At 41.2% G+C, this 14506-nt stretch overlaps 1 protein-coding gene across 1 annotated transcript in view; it reads right to left on the reverse strand.

The window, feature by feature from the left end:
- The window catches only part of CCDC192 (coiled-coil domain containing 192), a 203830-nt gene that overhangs the window by 169983 nt on the left and 19341 nt on the right, over positions 1-14506 (reverse strand). Inside the window, exon 2 of the mRNA XM_052644325.1 lies at positions 7196-7303. Coding sequence (XP_052500285.1) covers positions 7196-7303 — 108 coding nt within the window. The remainder of the gene's footprint in view (positions 1-7195; positions 7304-14506) is intronic.

A 14506-nucleotide genomic window follows, 5' to 3' on the forward strand; every position in this document is an offset into this window, starting at 1 on the left:
TGGGGAAACCAGATCTTCACATGCAAAAGAACATTGAAGTTATCAGGACAAAGCAACAGAATTGTCAAGGGGTTGGATAAGCAAAGGACATATTTGGCAGCCTAATATCCATTCTCCCCTTCTTAGTAAAACTGTCTTCATACTCTTGGGGTGACAATGTACCCACCTAAAAACCCATATTTCCTAGCCCCCATGGTAATAACTGTGGTCAAGCATAAGTAAGAAGTCATTAGGGAAGTATTAGAGAAAAGCTCTTCAAAGAGGCTGCTCAGTTGTCCATCTCTGGTTTGCACTTGGTCTTTCCATCTTCACGCTGCTGGACTCTATGAATGTCTGCAGGTGCCTCTTGGACCCTGAGGATGGAAGCCATGTTTGAATGCATGGAAACCAAGCTCAGGCCTCTGAGGGCTGCGGAGCTACTGAGCCTGTTCTGGGCTGCGTGTGTCCAGACTTACTCTGTTACTTGTTTTGGCCACTCTTATTTGGGTTGTTTGTTTCATCCATCCCAGACTAATCTTAACTGATTCATTTAATTACTGTGCAGCTGGGGGACACAGAACAGGAGTGACAGCTTCCCTTCAGCCTTTGGCTTGGGTTTAGGGCTGAAGCTTCAGTGTAGAGTGGGAACTTGTTAGAAATGCACATTCTTGACCCCCATACCCTGGGGGTGGGACCCCACAATCTAACAAGCTTTCTAGGTTCTAGTTTGGGAACCAAGGTGAGTTCTTTCTGTCCAGTGCTGCTTGAGTAAGAAACTTCTTTACATGGCTTTGATCTATGATCACACATTCTTAAGAACAGTCTTTGGGTTTTAAAAATATTCATGTTCTAATATCAGCCTCACTGCTTATTAACTGCACAGTGCTGAGAAAAATCACATGCTTTTGAGTCTCAATTTTCTTCACAGGGATTATAATAGTGCCCCTCCTAAGGTTCTTCTGTGGGGCAGATGAAATGTCTATCAGTCTAAGCACAGTACTTGAAACGCTATAGGTGCTTAGTAAATGTTAGTTCTTCCACTCTCTGCCTACCATTGGTAATACTCTGCAGAGGTCTGGGACCAGGCCTGCACCCCTGTAGGATAAGAACCAGACACCACCCCCCAACTGTACCCTCTTTCAAGCGTTGCCTCCACTGTTGCTTCTGATGTTCTTTAAGATCGAGGATAACCTCAGGCAGGGAGATCCCAGGTGAAAAAAGTGAAGAAACTGCCTTTGAACATAACATGATTGACCAAGTTCAGTAAAGAGTGAGAACATAGCAAGTTGCTATTATTAATTTTATTTTGAGCTTTCATAATTTCCCTCTCATCGGATAAGGGAAAAATTAACTGGCATGTTAGCTATTACTAAGTACGAAAAAGGATCCCATATGCTTTATTGCAAAAGTTGAGAAATGAAACTACCATATTCTTCTCCTTTGAAATTTCTCTGCATTTTGAGTATTATCAATAAATCTCTCTTTATGAAAACAAGATCATTAAGGGCCCCTTCCTGTGTCTTGTGTATATCCTTTTCCTACCTGGAAAAAACAATAGGAAAAAAGGTCCATTCTCCATCAAGCCTCCCACCTCCAAGCTCTTGCTTCAAAGCATGACATTTCTTTCCCAATTTTTTTTTTTATGCCACACACCACATGTAACTAATATTTTGCTAAGTATGGTATCCAAAAGATGCCTACAGCTAATTCTGACTACATAATTATTACTGGATTCACCTCCTTGGTAAGAAAATGATCACAAATTTTCTCCACTCCTGAGTTTTCTGTCCGTGAAACCCCAGAAAGTCCAGGTACCAGCACTGTCCATTCAGCTCCCCATCTGGGCAAAACCATATATTAATAGAAGAAAATCATAAATCATATAGAGAATGGACAGAATGAAGCAGAAGGAAAGAAGGTTAAAGTAATAAAGAAGTCCCTTTACCAAACGAGGAGCTGAGGAAGAGGGGAAAAGAAAGTGAGGCAGTGAAAAAGCCAATAGGACAAAGGAGCTGGGGTGGGGATGGAGTCTTTCCTGGTTGAAAGACTCTGATATTCTTAAGCAACCAATGTGTTGTGATTTGTGTATCTTTCAAACATTTTGAGAGACACCAGTAAAAAAGCAAACTTACACACACACACACGTTAGCCCATGACCCATGACTCAGAGGTTCACACTCTTCTGTTATAACCACTATGAGGAGCAGAGATAATTCACACTTACTGAGAACCTACTCAAAGCTCACAACAGCCCTATGAAACCAGTGTGCTTACCCTCTTCTATAGAAGATAGCTTTGACTCAGAGAGACTAAGTGAACTGCCCAAGGTTATAAAGCTAGCAAGTAGTGGAGCAGAAGCAAACCCCGAACTCTCCTGGGTCTGCTGCTGGGAGCCGGGAACCAGAGACTGATGATGAATGAAGACGCAGGACCAGCGCTGTCTCCAGAGGAAGCAGCTCAGGAGCTGGCCGGCGGCATCCCTCTGTGCTCTGGGATCTCTGGATCTGCGCTCCATTGTGAAACTGTGGCTTTTCCTGACAATTTCTTAGCATAGAAGCTGTGGGCTTTCTTTCCTCCTGTGTGGTTGTAAATTGCAGCCCATGAGCCCTTTCCTTTGTCCCTCCTCCCATGTGCATTGCTGATAGAAACCAGCACACAGGCAAAACCTGCTCTTTTATGAGTTTCCCCTGAAAACTTTATACTCTTCTTTTCTCCTCCTTAACTCCTTTCCTTCATTCCCATTCCTCCTTCTAGTCTTTTATCTACTACCTAATTTCCAGAACTTTCCTCTCACTGATCATAACCTACAGGAAATTTAAGTGTTTTCTTTAGCAAAATTTAGTAATGTTTTGAATTACTTACCATTATTACCCAGGACAAGAGATGGAATCTTATGTCCCTTTCTACCTCTGGCCTGCTGACTTGCTGCAAACTTATTTCTGAGAGCTGTGAACAGCCCAGATTAAAAGTCTAATTGTAAATTATCCTGATCTCATATTTCTTTTGACACTAGTGACATGACTACAGAGAAATAAAGGATAATTGTTAGCTAAAGGAAACCAACAAAGAAGTCTGTTTACTGTGTGACCTCACAGGAGAAGTGCCACAAACTCCTTTCTTCCTTACTATTTCTAAGTTTCTCCTTTTGCATAGTGAACCAGCAGAGGTCTTACCAGAAGAGACCCTAGGAAGGTTAAGTTTAAGTAACCTGAGACCCAGGACCTACAAGTGCTTAGTGTAGATGAATTTCGAGGCATCTGTCTGGGTTGGTTCTTTGTGCATCACTAAGAGCATTAAACTATAATAACATCAACATTTACCCTTTTCTCAGAGGCAGGACCCAGTGGTTGACAGTTCACTCCTTAGTTTCAGCACAAATTTTTGTCCTCAACATTTCCTTTCCTCTCCCCACTTGTTTCTAGCCCATCAGGCCAGCCCGTCTGGCCAGTGTCCAACCACAGGGCTGACAAAATGATCTGGATTACCAATGAAAGCTAGCTAGCATTCCCACCTTCCTTGTGACAAATCCTAAATTCAGTTCAGTTCAGTAGCTCAGTCTTGTTCAACTCTTTGCGACCCCATGAATCACAGCACGCCAGGCCTCCCTGTCCATCACCAACTCCCGGAGTTCATTCAAACTCATGTCCATTGAGTCGGTGATGCCATCCAGCCATCTCATCCTCTGTCGTCCCCTTCTCCTCCTACCCCTAATCCCTCCCAGCATCAGAGTCTTTTCCAATGAGTCAACTCTTCGCATGAGGTGGCCAAAGTACTGGAGTTTCAGCTTCAGCATCATTCCTTCCAAAGAAATCCCAGGGCTGATCTCCTTCAGAATGGACTGGTTGGATCTCCTTGCAGTCCAAGGGACTCTCAAGAGTCTTCTCCAACACCACAGTTCAAAAGCATCAGTTCTTCAGCACTCAGCTTTCTTCACAGTCCAACTTTCACATCCATACATGACCATTGGAAAAACCATAGCCTTGACTAGATGGACCTTTGTTGGCAAAGTAATGTCTGCTTTTGAATATGCTCTCTAGGTTGGTCATAACTTTCCTTCCAAGGAGTAAGTGTCTTTTAATTTCATGGCTGCAGTCACCATCTGCAATGATTTTGGAGCCCCCCAAAAATAGTCTGACACTGTTTCCACTGTTTCCCCATCTATTTGCCATGAAGTGATGGGACCAGATGCCATGATCTTCATTTTCTGAATGTTGAGCTTGAAGCCAACTTTTTCACTCTCCTCTTTCACTTTCATCAAGAGGCTTTTTAGTTCCTCTTCACTTTCTGCCATAAGGGTGGTGTCATCTGCATATCTGAGGTTATTGATATTTCTCCTGGCAATCTTGATTCCAGCTTGTGTTTCTTCCAGTCCAGCGTTTCTCATGATGTAGTCTGCATAGAAGTTAAATAAGCAGGGTGACAATATACAGCCTTGACACATTCCTTTTCCTATTTGGAACCAGTCTGTTGTCCCATATCCTAAATTAATGGTATTTAAAAGAAAACTTAACATGTATACATGCAAACAGGAAAAATATATTACACACACACACACACACACACACACACACACACACACACACACGCTGTCTGGACCACTAAAGACAGTTTCTCTTTTTACAACCACAAAGTGGCCTAGCCTGGTAAGGAAGACAGTGGCACCCAGTGGACAAACGTTTGATTGTTTGAGACAGGTGTCCCATTCAGAAATCTCCTCCTCTCTCAACTGTAAGGTGCCCTTACCTTTCCCTGTCCTTCTGTCATCCCATTTTTAAAACATCTACTGAATTTAAAAATAGGGGGGAAGCAACTGTTGTTACAGTTTTAACTCATCAAGAATAAGAGTAAACTGAAACACTGAAGAAAGCAAAACTTTCAGGAGTATATCCTCTGAGACTAGTGTCTGCACTTGATTAACCTGTTTCAACAGTAACAGTGGAGACAGCCAAATCTAATAAAATACTCAACTTAATTAAAAATGTAATATTAAAAATGCCTGTAATGGGCTTTTTTTCACATGTAATGTTCTCCTGTGCCTCACACCATTGCCAACTTCCAATTAAATTCCCTTGGTTGTATACAAATTTGGCAACTCCAGGGGCAATACTTCAGGAAAATAACACATACAGATCCTGCATATTAATGCTGTTTTGCAGTCTATGTGGGAGCCAGACAAACACCTATTTTCACTCTCCAGCCCTTACTGTGATTCTTTTGGTTGTGAGCTACTTGGGTAGAAAAGCTTTGCATATCTTTCTTTCCCCAAACAGCTAACTGGTATCTTACTCATGGTAGTTACAAAGAAATGGTGAAATCCAGTTTTCATTTTATACAACTAATCTGCTAAACACTGAACGGAAATATCTGAGTGTTATATGTTACATAAAGGGATCATCTAGTTAAGAATCTTAAATATTAAGGACTAGTTGTATTGGATAAAGATATTTTATAAAGAACAAAAGGGATGAGGATTTTCATGGGTGAGTTGAATTGTACTGATTTAAATTATTGAAAGCATTAAAAGACATTCAATTACAAAGTAAAAATACATCTTCTCAGTGAAACCTAATACCAGCAAGGGTGCCCTCAGTTCGCCATTACCAGTTTCTTCCAGGTTTGCATGCTCTGAAATCCTTGGTTTTTATGCTGTGGAATCGTACCTCATGTTTAGCACCATAAAAAAATCTTTGTAATTCAGATTTTGCCACAGTTTGAAGCTTGCTTTTTACGGTTTAGTAGCTAAGTTGTGTCCGACTCTTTTGACCCCATGGACTGTAGCCCGCCAGGCTCCTCTGTCCAAGAGATTCTCCAGGCAAGAATACTGAAGTGGGTTGCTGTTTCATTCTCCATTGATTTTTATAGGTGGTTTAAAAAAGAAGACCTGTTGGCAAGCCAGGTTAAGGCATGTGAGTGAGATGGAATCTCCCCAGTTGGACTGGGCCTAGGGATACCACTGTTTCATTAATTGATGGATGGCTCCTGTGACCCGTTGCATATATCACATTTAGGCAGCCAGCAGTAAACACATTCCAAAGTAAGAGAGTACATTTTGGGTATGTAGAAAGAAACGGAGGCTATTTATGCACGTACCCCTACATTACCTATGTTCCCTGGTAGCTCGGAAGGTAAAGAATCTGTCTGCAATGCAGCAGACCCAGGTTCGACCCCTGGGGGAAGGTCCCCTGCAGAAGAGAATGACTACACACTCCAGTATTCTTGCCTGGAAAATCCTGTGGACAGAGAAGCCTGACAGGCTGCAGTTCATGGGGTCGCAAAAGAGTTGGACATGACTTAGCCACTAGCATGCCACTTCACTTTCTACATTACATGTTAATTGTATTTAGCACATTTCTCCCCTAGTCTCTGCAAAAATTCTTGTAAAATTCTATTGTGCTCAACGTTTGCTGTATAGACCCTTGTTATTAAAAACTCAAAATTGTTTTTTTATTTTTACTTTATTTTTTTTTTGAAAGTTTCTAAAAATTTACTAGCAAAATGGCTCAATCCATGATAAATCAATGTAACATTTCAAGGTCTCTGTCCTTTTTATTCTACTGACTGCCACCAACAATGAGCACCAGAGCCCTGTAGGAGGACCCAGACTCTTGGCCAAGTGCCCTCTCCCCAGGGGAAGGGCTACAGTAACAGTAGGATTTGTGCCATATACACTATACTGTTTGCAAAGCGTAACGGTGTCAGGAAATGGTCTGAGCTTTACTGATAGTCACGCTCAGTGTCTCTGAAAAAGACCTGGTGTGTGTTCTGATGACCTACCTGACTGCCCAAATGAAGCTATGCTTCACCCGTTATCTGTTTTGCCTCTGTGAGTTTCAAAACCCAAGAGGGATGCCAATATTTGAAAACCTCTCTTTCTTCACATAATTGGAAAAAGTTGCTCCTGTGGGTTTCCTATAGGTTTTATCTGTTTATAATACAAATATGTTTCACTTATTTCAGAAGTCTGCTTGCTTAAAGATGGCTTCCCTAGCTCATGGGCTGTGGTGAATGAAAACAAAATATAAAAATGTAAGAGAAGTTTTAAAGGCTCAAAAGGTCCATACAGATTGAAGTGATTATTGTAATAACTGAACTGAATGAAATGCTGTGTGTATGTGTGTGTATCAGTAGGTACAGAGATTGAAACACATATTTAGACTTTCCTCGCTCTATTGCACACTGAGAAACATATATTTCCAGTCCCAGTGACAAGTATTACCTGTTCAGATAAGACTTTAGCCTTTTCTTCTGCTTCCTTCAGGCAAATCTCCAAGGTCTCAAGTCGTGCCAAAGTAAACACCATCTGTTCGGTTTCCAGGGACTCTTTCTTTAAAACAATAACCAAGTATTACTTTTTGACATGGGTAGTTTCCTGCATGCATCTCAAACAACTCTGTGGACTAAGGACAGGCTTAATAAACTCACATATATCATCTCCTTTTCTTCTTCAACATAGCAATAAAATAGTGAAATGTTACAAAGACAATAGTTTTATATAACAGTTTAGAGTCTAAAGGCAGAGTTAAAAAGTGCATGTTAATGAACAATGAACAACTTTACAAAGGTAGAATAAAATATCCATGTTGAAATTTGGTTAATGTGCAACTTTTATTTCTGACATAAATATTTTTCAAGAGGTTAGAGCCAAATTTCACATTCCCAGTAAGAGATGTCACCTAGTATGCCTACATTTTTTTTTAAAACATTCAACTATCTTAGTCATTTCAACTCAGGGAAACTTTTGTTTCCTTTGATTGTCACCTTCTTATCCCAAGTTCCATTAAAGCAAAGATACCACATAGTTTAGAATCAGATTATACATCCCCAGAACATTGCTAATATGACTCAAATCACCAGATGTGTAGACTTTGCCTTTCAAAATTGTTCTGAAGTTGCTGTTTTTCATGTACAAGCAAAGAGTATGCAAAATTGGTATGGAATTATCACTTACTAGCACTTTCACTTTTCACTTTCACACATGAGAAGGAAATGGCAACCCACTCCAGTGTTCTTGCCTGGAGAATCCCAGGGACGGCTGAGCCTGATGGGCTGCCGTCTATAGGATCGCACAGAGTGGGACACGACTGAAGCGACTTAGCAACAGCAGCAGCAGCACTACTAAGGCTAGGGCACTTCCTGACTACTCTTTGGCCATTGAGACAATTAATTAATAAATACATAGCAATGCGGAAATGTCAAAGGAAAACCCCATTGGTGTTAGGATTCTGATGTTCCTATATCCTTGGGTATGTCCTGTTTTCTTGTGAATATTCAGGCTGCTGCAGCTGCTTCCAATTAACTCCAGAGGAAGGAAAGAATTGTGTTCCTACATTTAAAAAAAAAAAACAACTGCTGCTTTATTTTCCCTTTGGTCTAGGAGCCCACCAATTTTACACGTATGTGCATTTCCTGACGATACAATAGAGCCATCTGGTGGTAAATGGAACCAGCCATAAAAATAAGGCATTCATTCAGTTTCTATAATTGTTCATACCATTCTCCGAACCTTAAAGCCTTGCCATGGACCTCTGATAAAACTGAACCTACATGGGATGAGGGGCAAAAAAATGTTCTGTCTCCAAAAGAGCATGGCTCCTAAGTCACACAAGACTGTATACTTTTCCCCCAGGTCAGCCTTTGGTGGGTGAACATTTTGGGTGAGAACAGTGATATTCTAATAGATGAACAGTGATATTATCCATTCAGGGATGAACCAATAACTTTCAGTCTCCCATACATGATTCTAATAATTTCAAGAGTCAGTCTAAAACATCTCATGTTAAACATGAGCTGCAAAACAAAATTGTTGTGTATTTATATTTTTAGGTAGGTTATCTAGCAAAATATTTTATGCCTAAAGGGGAAATTGTTGAGAGTCCAGACTATTAAAATAACAACAACAACAACAACAACTAAGGGTCCCTGATCTAGGTCACTATTCCTAAGGAGAATCTTCTTGTCTAGTATTTCATCTCAAGAGGAAGTTTTAAAAATCCTTGTGAGTAAACCCAGCAAGATCATCTAATCTAGTTTTCTAGGTCTTTTTCTCTAAACATCCCTAATTTTCCCTGCCAGAAAGGACAACCATTTCCAGTAAAACAAAAGAATTACAAGTCAAAGCCAAATGAAACAGGCTTAACTGGGGACTGAAATTAAGTATTATAGGGCTTTTTGTACAGGTAGATTTAAGAGAGCATCGTATGTCATAGAACAGGGAGCGTCCTCAGCAGTTGTGAGGAGTGCAAAGCGTGTCTGTCTTCTGTACCTTTATCCCAGTCGCCACTCCCCATTCCCTGACTTGCCTTCCTGCCCCCTCTCCTTTAAGGGAAAGAGCCATGAATGTGTCTACTTCGGAGTAAAAATGTCTTACACAAAGTCAAGCACTTTTTAATAGGAAACAACCTCCATTAACCAAACAAAAGACTACGGATTAAATCAAGAATAATCTCAGAAATAGGGCTTTCCAGGTGGCTCAGTGGTAAAGAATCCACCTGCCAAAGCAGGAGACATGGGTGTGATCCCTGGGTCAGGAAGATCCCATGGAAGAGGACATGGCAACCCACTCCAATATTCTTGCCTGGAGAATCCCATGGACAGAGGAGCCTGGCAGGCTATAGTCCATGAAATAGCAAAGAGTCAGACAGGACTGAGCATGCACACAGGGAATCTCAGAAATAAGTAAAGACCTGGGGTTGGAAGTTTTGGAGGTTGGTGTCTATTTTCAGGGAGTGTACACAGGTGTAGTTGGTCATTGTCCCTATTTTGCAGGGTGCAATGATATAAAAGCAGAAAGGTGGGATTTACATCACTAAATTTATTCTCCTCAGGTACATGTGGACACACTGTATATAAAGCAATTTATGTTTCTTATGAACACAAAACAGTCTTGGTGATTAATATGATTTCCTCATCAAATACTTTAATCAAAAGTAAAAATGTATGATATATATAGGTGATTGGGGATTGAGTCTATGTCTGTAGATTTTCAAATGGTAAACTCCAGCACTTCAATGGGTTTCTACTCTTTGTCCTAAAAATTTCTACCTAAATATCTATCAGTAATATAAGTGCATATACCTAAAATAATCAGGATAGTCAAAATAAAAGAATATTCAGTTTAGTTCAGTCGCTCAGTCATGTCTGACTCTTTGCGACCCCATGAATTGCAGCACGCCAGGCCTCCCTGTCTATCACCAACTCCCGGAGTTCGCTCAGACTCACGTCCATCAAATCCGTGATGCCATCCAGCCATCTCATCCTCTGTCGTCCCCTTCTCCTCCTGCCCCCAATCCCCCCCAGCATCAGAGTCTTTTCCAATGAGTAAACTCTTCACATGAGGTGGCCAAAGTACTGGAGTTTCAGCTTCAGCATCATTCTCTCCAAAGAAATCCCAGGGCTGATCTCCTTCAGAATGGACTGGTTGGATCTCCTTGCAGTCCAAGGGACTCTCAAGAGTCTTCTCCAACATCACAGTTCAAAAACATCAATTCTTCGGTGCTCAGCCTTCCTCACAGTCCAACTCTCACATCCATACATGACCACTGGAAAAACCATAGCCTTGACTAGACGGACCTTTGTTGGTAAAATAATGTCTCTGCTTTTGAATATGCTATCTAGGTTGGTCATAACTTTCCTTCCAAGGAGTAAGTGTCTTTTAATTTCATGGCTGCAGTCACCATCTGCAGTGATTTTGGAGCCCAAATATTACAGAATACTAAAAATTCCGTGAGCTTTTGGTTATAGTCGAGACACTTGATTATTACGCTCTTGTGTTAAAGTGGACAGTATACTGGATGATGAACCTTCTGCAACACTGTGAGAGTAGATTTCCTTTTTAGCTACAAATGTTCCTCACTTAAGAATTTGGAGGAAAATCTATTCTTTGTTCTAATTTAATTTTTCTTGATTTTTCTAACCCAACTCAGTACCTTTTCATTGTTCCCTTCCCTATTTCTGAGTCATTATGTTTCTGCCTTACAATGATCTTGCTCTTCCTCAGCCATACAGACCCCTTTCACCCTTCAGCACTGGTTCAAGATCTCTGATTCTCTGAAATCTTTCACCTGCCTCTGAATCCACGCGCAGCACTTAGAAAGACACCCACCTGCAGCAGCCAGATAGCACTGCCCTGAGCATTTACTAGGAGCTCAATGAAGAGTTGTTGATTGACTGAAGGCTCAGCAGTCAGAGGTGACCGCACCAGATGGAGCAGTCCTTCATGCTGAGAGGCTGTAACAGTGACTCCTTTGAGCAATACTTTCCAAGTATCCAGCTTAGAGCACTGACTAGGATGAGAGCCCCAGATCAAGTCTGCATGCCAAGGTCAGGGCCAGACGGCACAGCAGAGGGTGAGGCAGTGGGTGTGGGTTGGGTGATGATGGCAGGGTCGATGTGAGGATTAAATGACATAAATCAGGTAACTGCTTGGACGGATGAAGTACTCAATTAATATTCTTAGCACTGATTGTATTCTCCTAATTCCTCTAGAGAGAATCATTTGATGTTAAAAACTTTCTAACTAATTTTTAAACCCTAGTAAAAGAAAGTTCCCATTAAGACACTTCTGTAACAGCAAATGATTAAACCATAGCAGTGGGAAATTCAGTCAAGTATGCAATTAGAACAAAGTTAATATATTAAATATGTGGGTGCATTTCTTTAAAATCAAGGTTGCTAAATAAAGATGCGGTTATGGGTTTCTGCCTTTACAGAAGAGCATTTTGCAGTGAGTCAGTTTAAGACAATTAAATGTTTCTAGCAGTCTGGAGCAACTAACGTCCAGGGCTCCAGCAGCAGCCCCTGCCTAGTGGTCAGTAACTTCCTGCCAGATAAAACATGCTTTCAACACATTCTGCAACAGTCAAGCTTCCTGCTTGATGTCTTGTGTATTTATTACTGTGGCCCTATTCCTCTTTCCCCCAGCTTGACAAGCAACAAGCTCCCTAAACTGCCTTACCCTTCTAGGACCTGCTTATATTTCTCACGTATATTAAAGTCTTCCCTCAGGCCCCCAACTCAGCCCTTTACCTCCAGGCAGATTTTTTCCACTCCTCCCTCAATCTCTAGTCATCAGAATTCATTTTACAGTGGAAAGCTGGTCCCTCTCATGCCTTTCTGTGCTTAGCTTTTGCAATAGCTTCTTAGGCTAAATTGCCAGTTTCTATTTAGGCCACCATTTAACAATTCAGTTTTCCTGATTCCAACTAGAAAGTGAAAACAGTATTTCTCTGTGGTTGAGGTTGTGTCATTTATCACTGAACAAAATATTTGTATTTGAAACATGAACCAACTACATCTATTGTCCAAGCCTGGTGGAAAGAGTTTCTAGGAAGTGCTCATCTCTGTGACCTAAGAGGAGATGGTCAAGGGAGGATGACGGATGAGCAGTGACTAAGGGGAACTCTGCCTGGAATCTGGAAGGTCACACTGGAGTTGTAGACCTAACCTGATTCACTGTGTGACCCAGGCTATATGACTCTGGGGCTTCACTTCTGTAGTTGCTAAGTCATGTCCAACTTTTTGCGATGTCGTGGACTGTAGACCACCAGGTTCCTCTGTCCATGGGATTCTCCAGGCAAGAATACTGGAGTAGGTTGCCATTTCCTTCTCCAGGGCATCTTCCTGACTCAGGGTCTCCACCAGAGAAGCCCATTCTTGAGGCTTTAGTTTTTTCATCTTTAAGTGCATTGGTCGGGTTTCAGAAGGAAACATAGTTAAAGAGATCGAGGGCAGTTTGATGAAAGGAATGGTGAGAGTACAGGTAAGGGTGTCAACCAAGGATGGAAAGACAGCCCCTCCACCCACCGCCCGCCCACCCTTACCCAGATGCGAAGAGACTCTTTGTCTTACCTTGACCTGAAGAATAGGGGAAGAGGTATTGTAGGAATGTTGTCACAGGATCTAGAAAGAGAGCTTGCAGGGAGGGCCATCCTATACACTGAGGTCTTGGGCAGAGAAATACAGCTGCTGCCAACCTGTGTCCAGGCAGTGGTGGTGGGTGGACCAGTGGAATAAATAGCCTGACCCTCCTCTCCTCTCACCTGCCGTACTTCTGTCTAGATGTTCCTTGAGCTGAACCCAATGAGAAAGCAGAGGGCAAGAAAACCTCAACAGCAAGTCCAGAGAGACCAACTCCCTGGAAAGAGCAAGTGGGGGAAGGGTGGAGAGTGGATATGGAGCGAGCAACAAAGAACTTTCAGGCCGAAAGGGTCTAATTCTGTTAGCGGTTCCCCAATGCCAGCCCATACATCAGTGTTGATTTGTGACAACATTTTTACCAGTCAGCAAGAAAAGGATGAAAGCAAACTTTTGAAAAGGACATTGTGAATTTTTCATGAAGCCAGGTTTATTCTATTTAGAGGACTGTCCTTTATTCTGAGATTATGATCATTCATATATGTTTGTGTTAAGAAGACGTATCTTTAACAAATGGCAGTGATAGTACATGGGAATTACTGTGTTTTACTGGTTTGTTTTTTTTTTTCTTGAAAAAAATAACTGAAAAATTGGCAGTCCTACAAGAACTAACCAATTATTTTTTGATGGAAATTCTTACTGCGGGGGTTTATAAAATCTAAAAGCATAGAGACCTTCTATCTAAGTGACCTCTGATAAATTATACATTGAATGTTTTGTCAGGTGGCTATTCCAGAACTATGTTCCCTGAATTTCCCTGGACTAAGTCCAAGATGGACTTGAATTCAATATCAAGTCACTTTAGCACAGTTCCAAGATACCGTTACTCTGGACAAGGCCCCACACTTGTAAAGGTCGACCTTTTACAAGATCGACCTTTACAACCTGTGAAAGGTCAACTCCTTTTCCATTTCCATAGCATCACCGATAGAGCAGAAGGAAAAGGTATTTGAAAGGAATCGTTGATTCAGGTTTTAATTTGTAAAAAGATTGTTGGCACGAAAGTTAAAGAGAAATGGCTGTATAACATATGATAGCTTCATAAATATAACTTTAAATAATGGCTTACCTAAAACTCTTAATAGGCCAGCTAATTTTAGTTCAACTGAAAGTGATTCAATTCATTTAAGTTCAAAAAATATTTACTGAGGGCTCACCATTTGCCAGGTACTGTGCTAAGCAATGGGGAAATAGGTTGTAACCAGACATTCAGGATTAACACCCTCACCAGATACTCAGTTTAGAATTTCTCTCCAATACAAAAGTCCTGGATTTAGTTTTATGTGAAAATGCATGTCAAAATTTTGGTTAATTGAACATTTTTATGCTCGCTCACAATATATTACTCTGTGCTTTGGGGCCTGTTCTTTTCTCCTTGATGAGGATTCTAGTAGATGTTAGAAGGAGGTAACAGAAGTTCTAACCTATTTTCAAATACCCGAGGTCTATCTCAGGCAATACTGCTTGATAAGTTCTCACAGACTGTGAACGGGTAGTATTAGAGGACCAAAGGGACCTAGTCAATAGTCTGTATCTTTCGTCATTTAAATTAAAGTTAGCAGTAAAACAGGTTCTGGGTTACAGGAGACCTGAATTTGGGTTCATGTTATACTAC

This window comes from Budorcas taxicolor, chromosome 7 (genome assembly GCF_023091745.1).
Source record: "Budorcas taxicolor isolate Tak-1 chromosome 7, Takin1.1, whole genome shotgun sequence".
Classification (NCBI taxonomy): Eukaryota; Metazoa; Chordata; class Mammalia; order Artiodactyla; family Bovidae; genus Budorcas; species Budorcas taxicolor.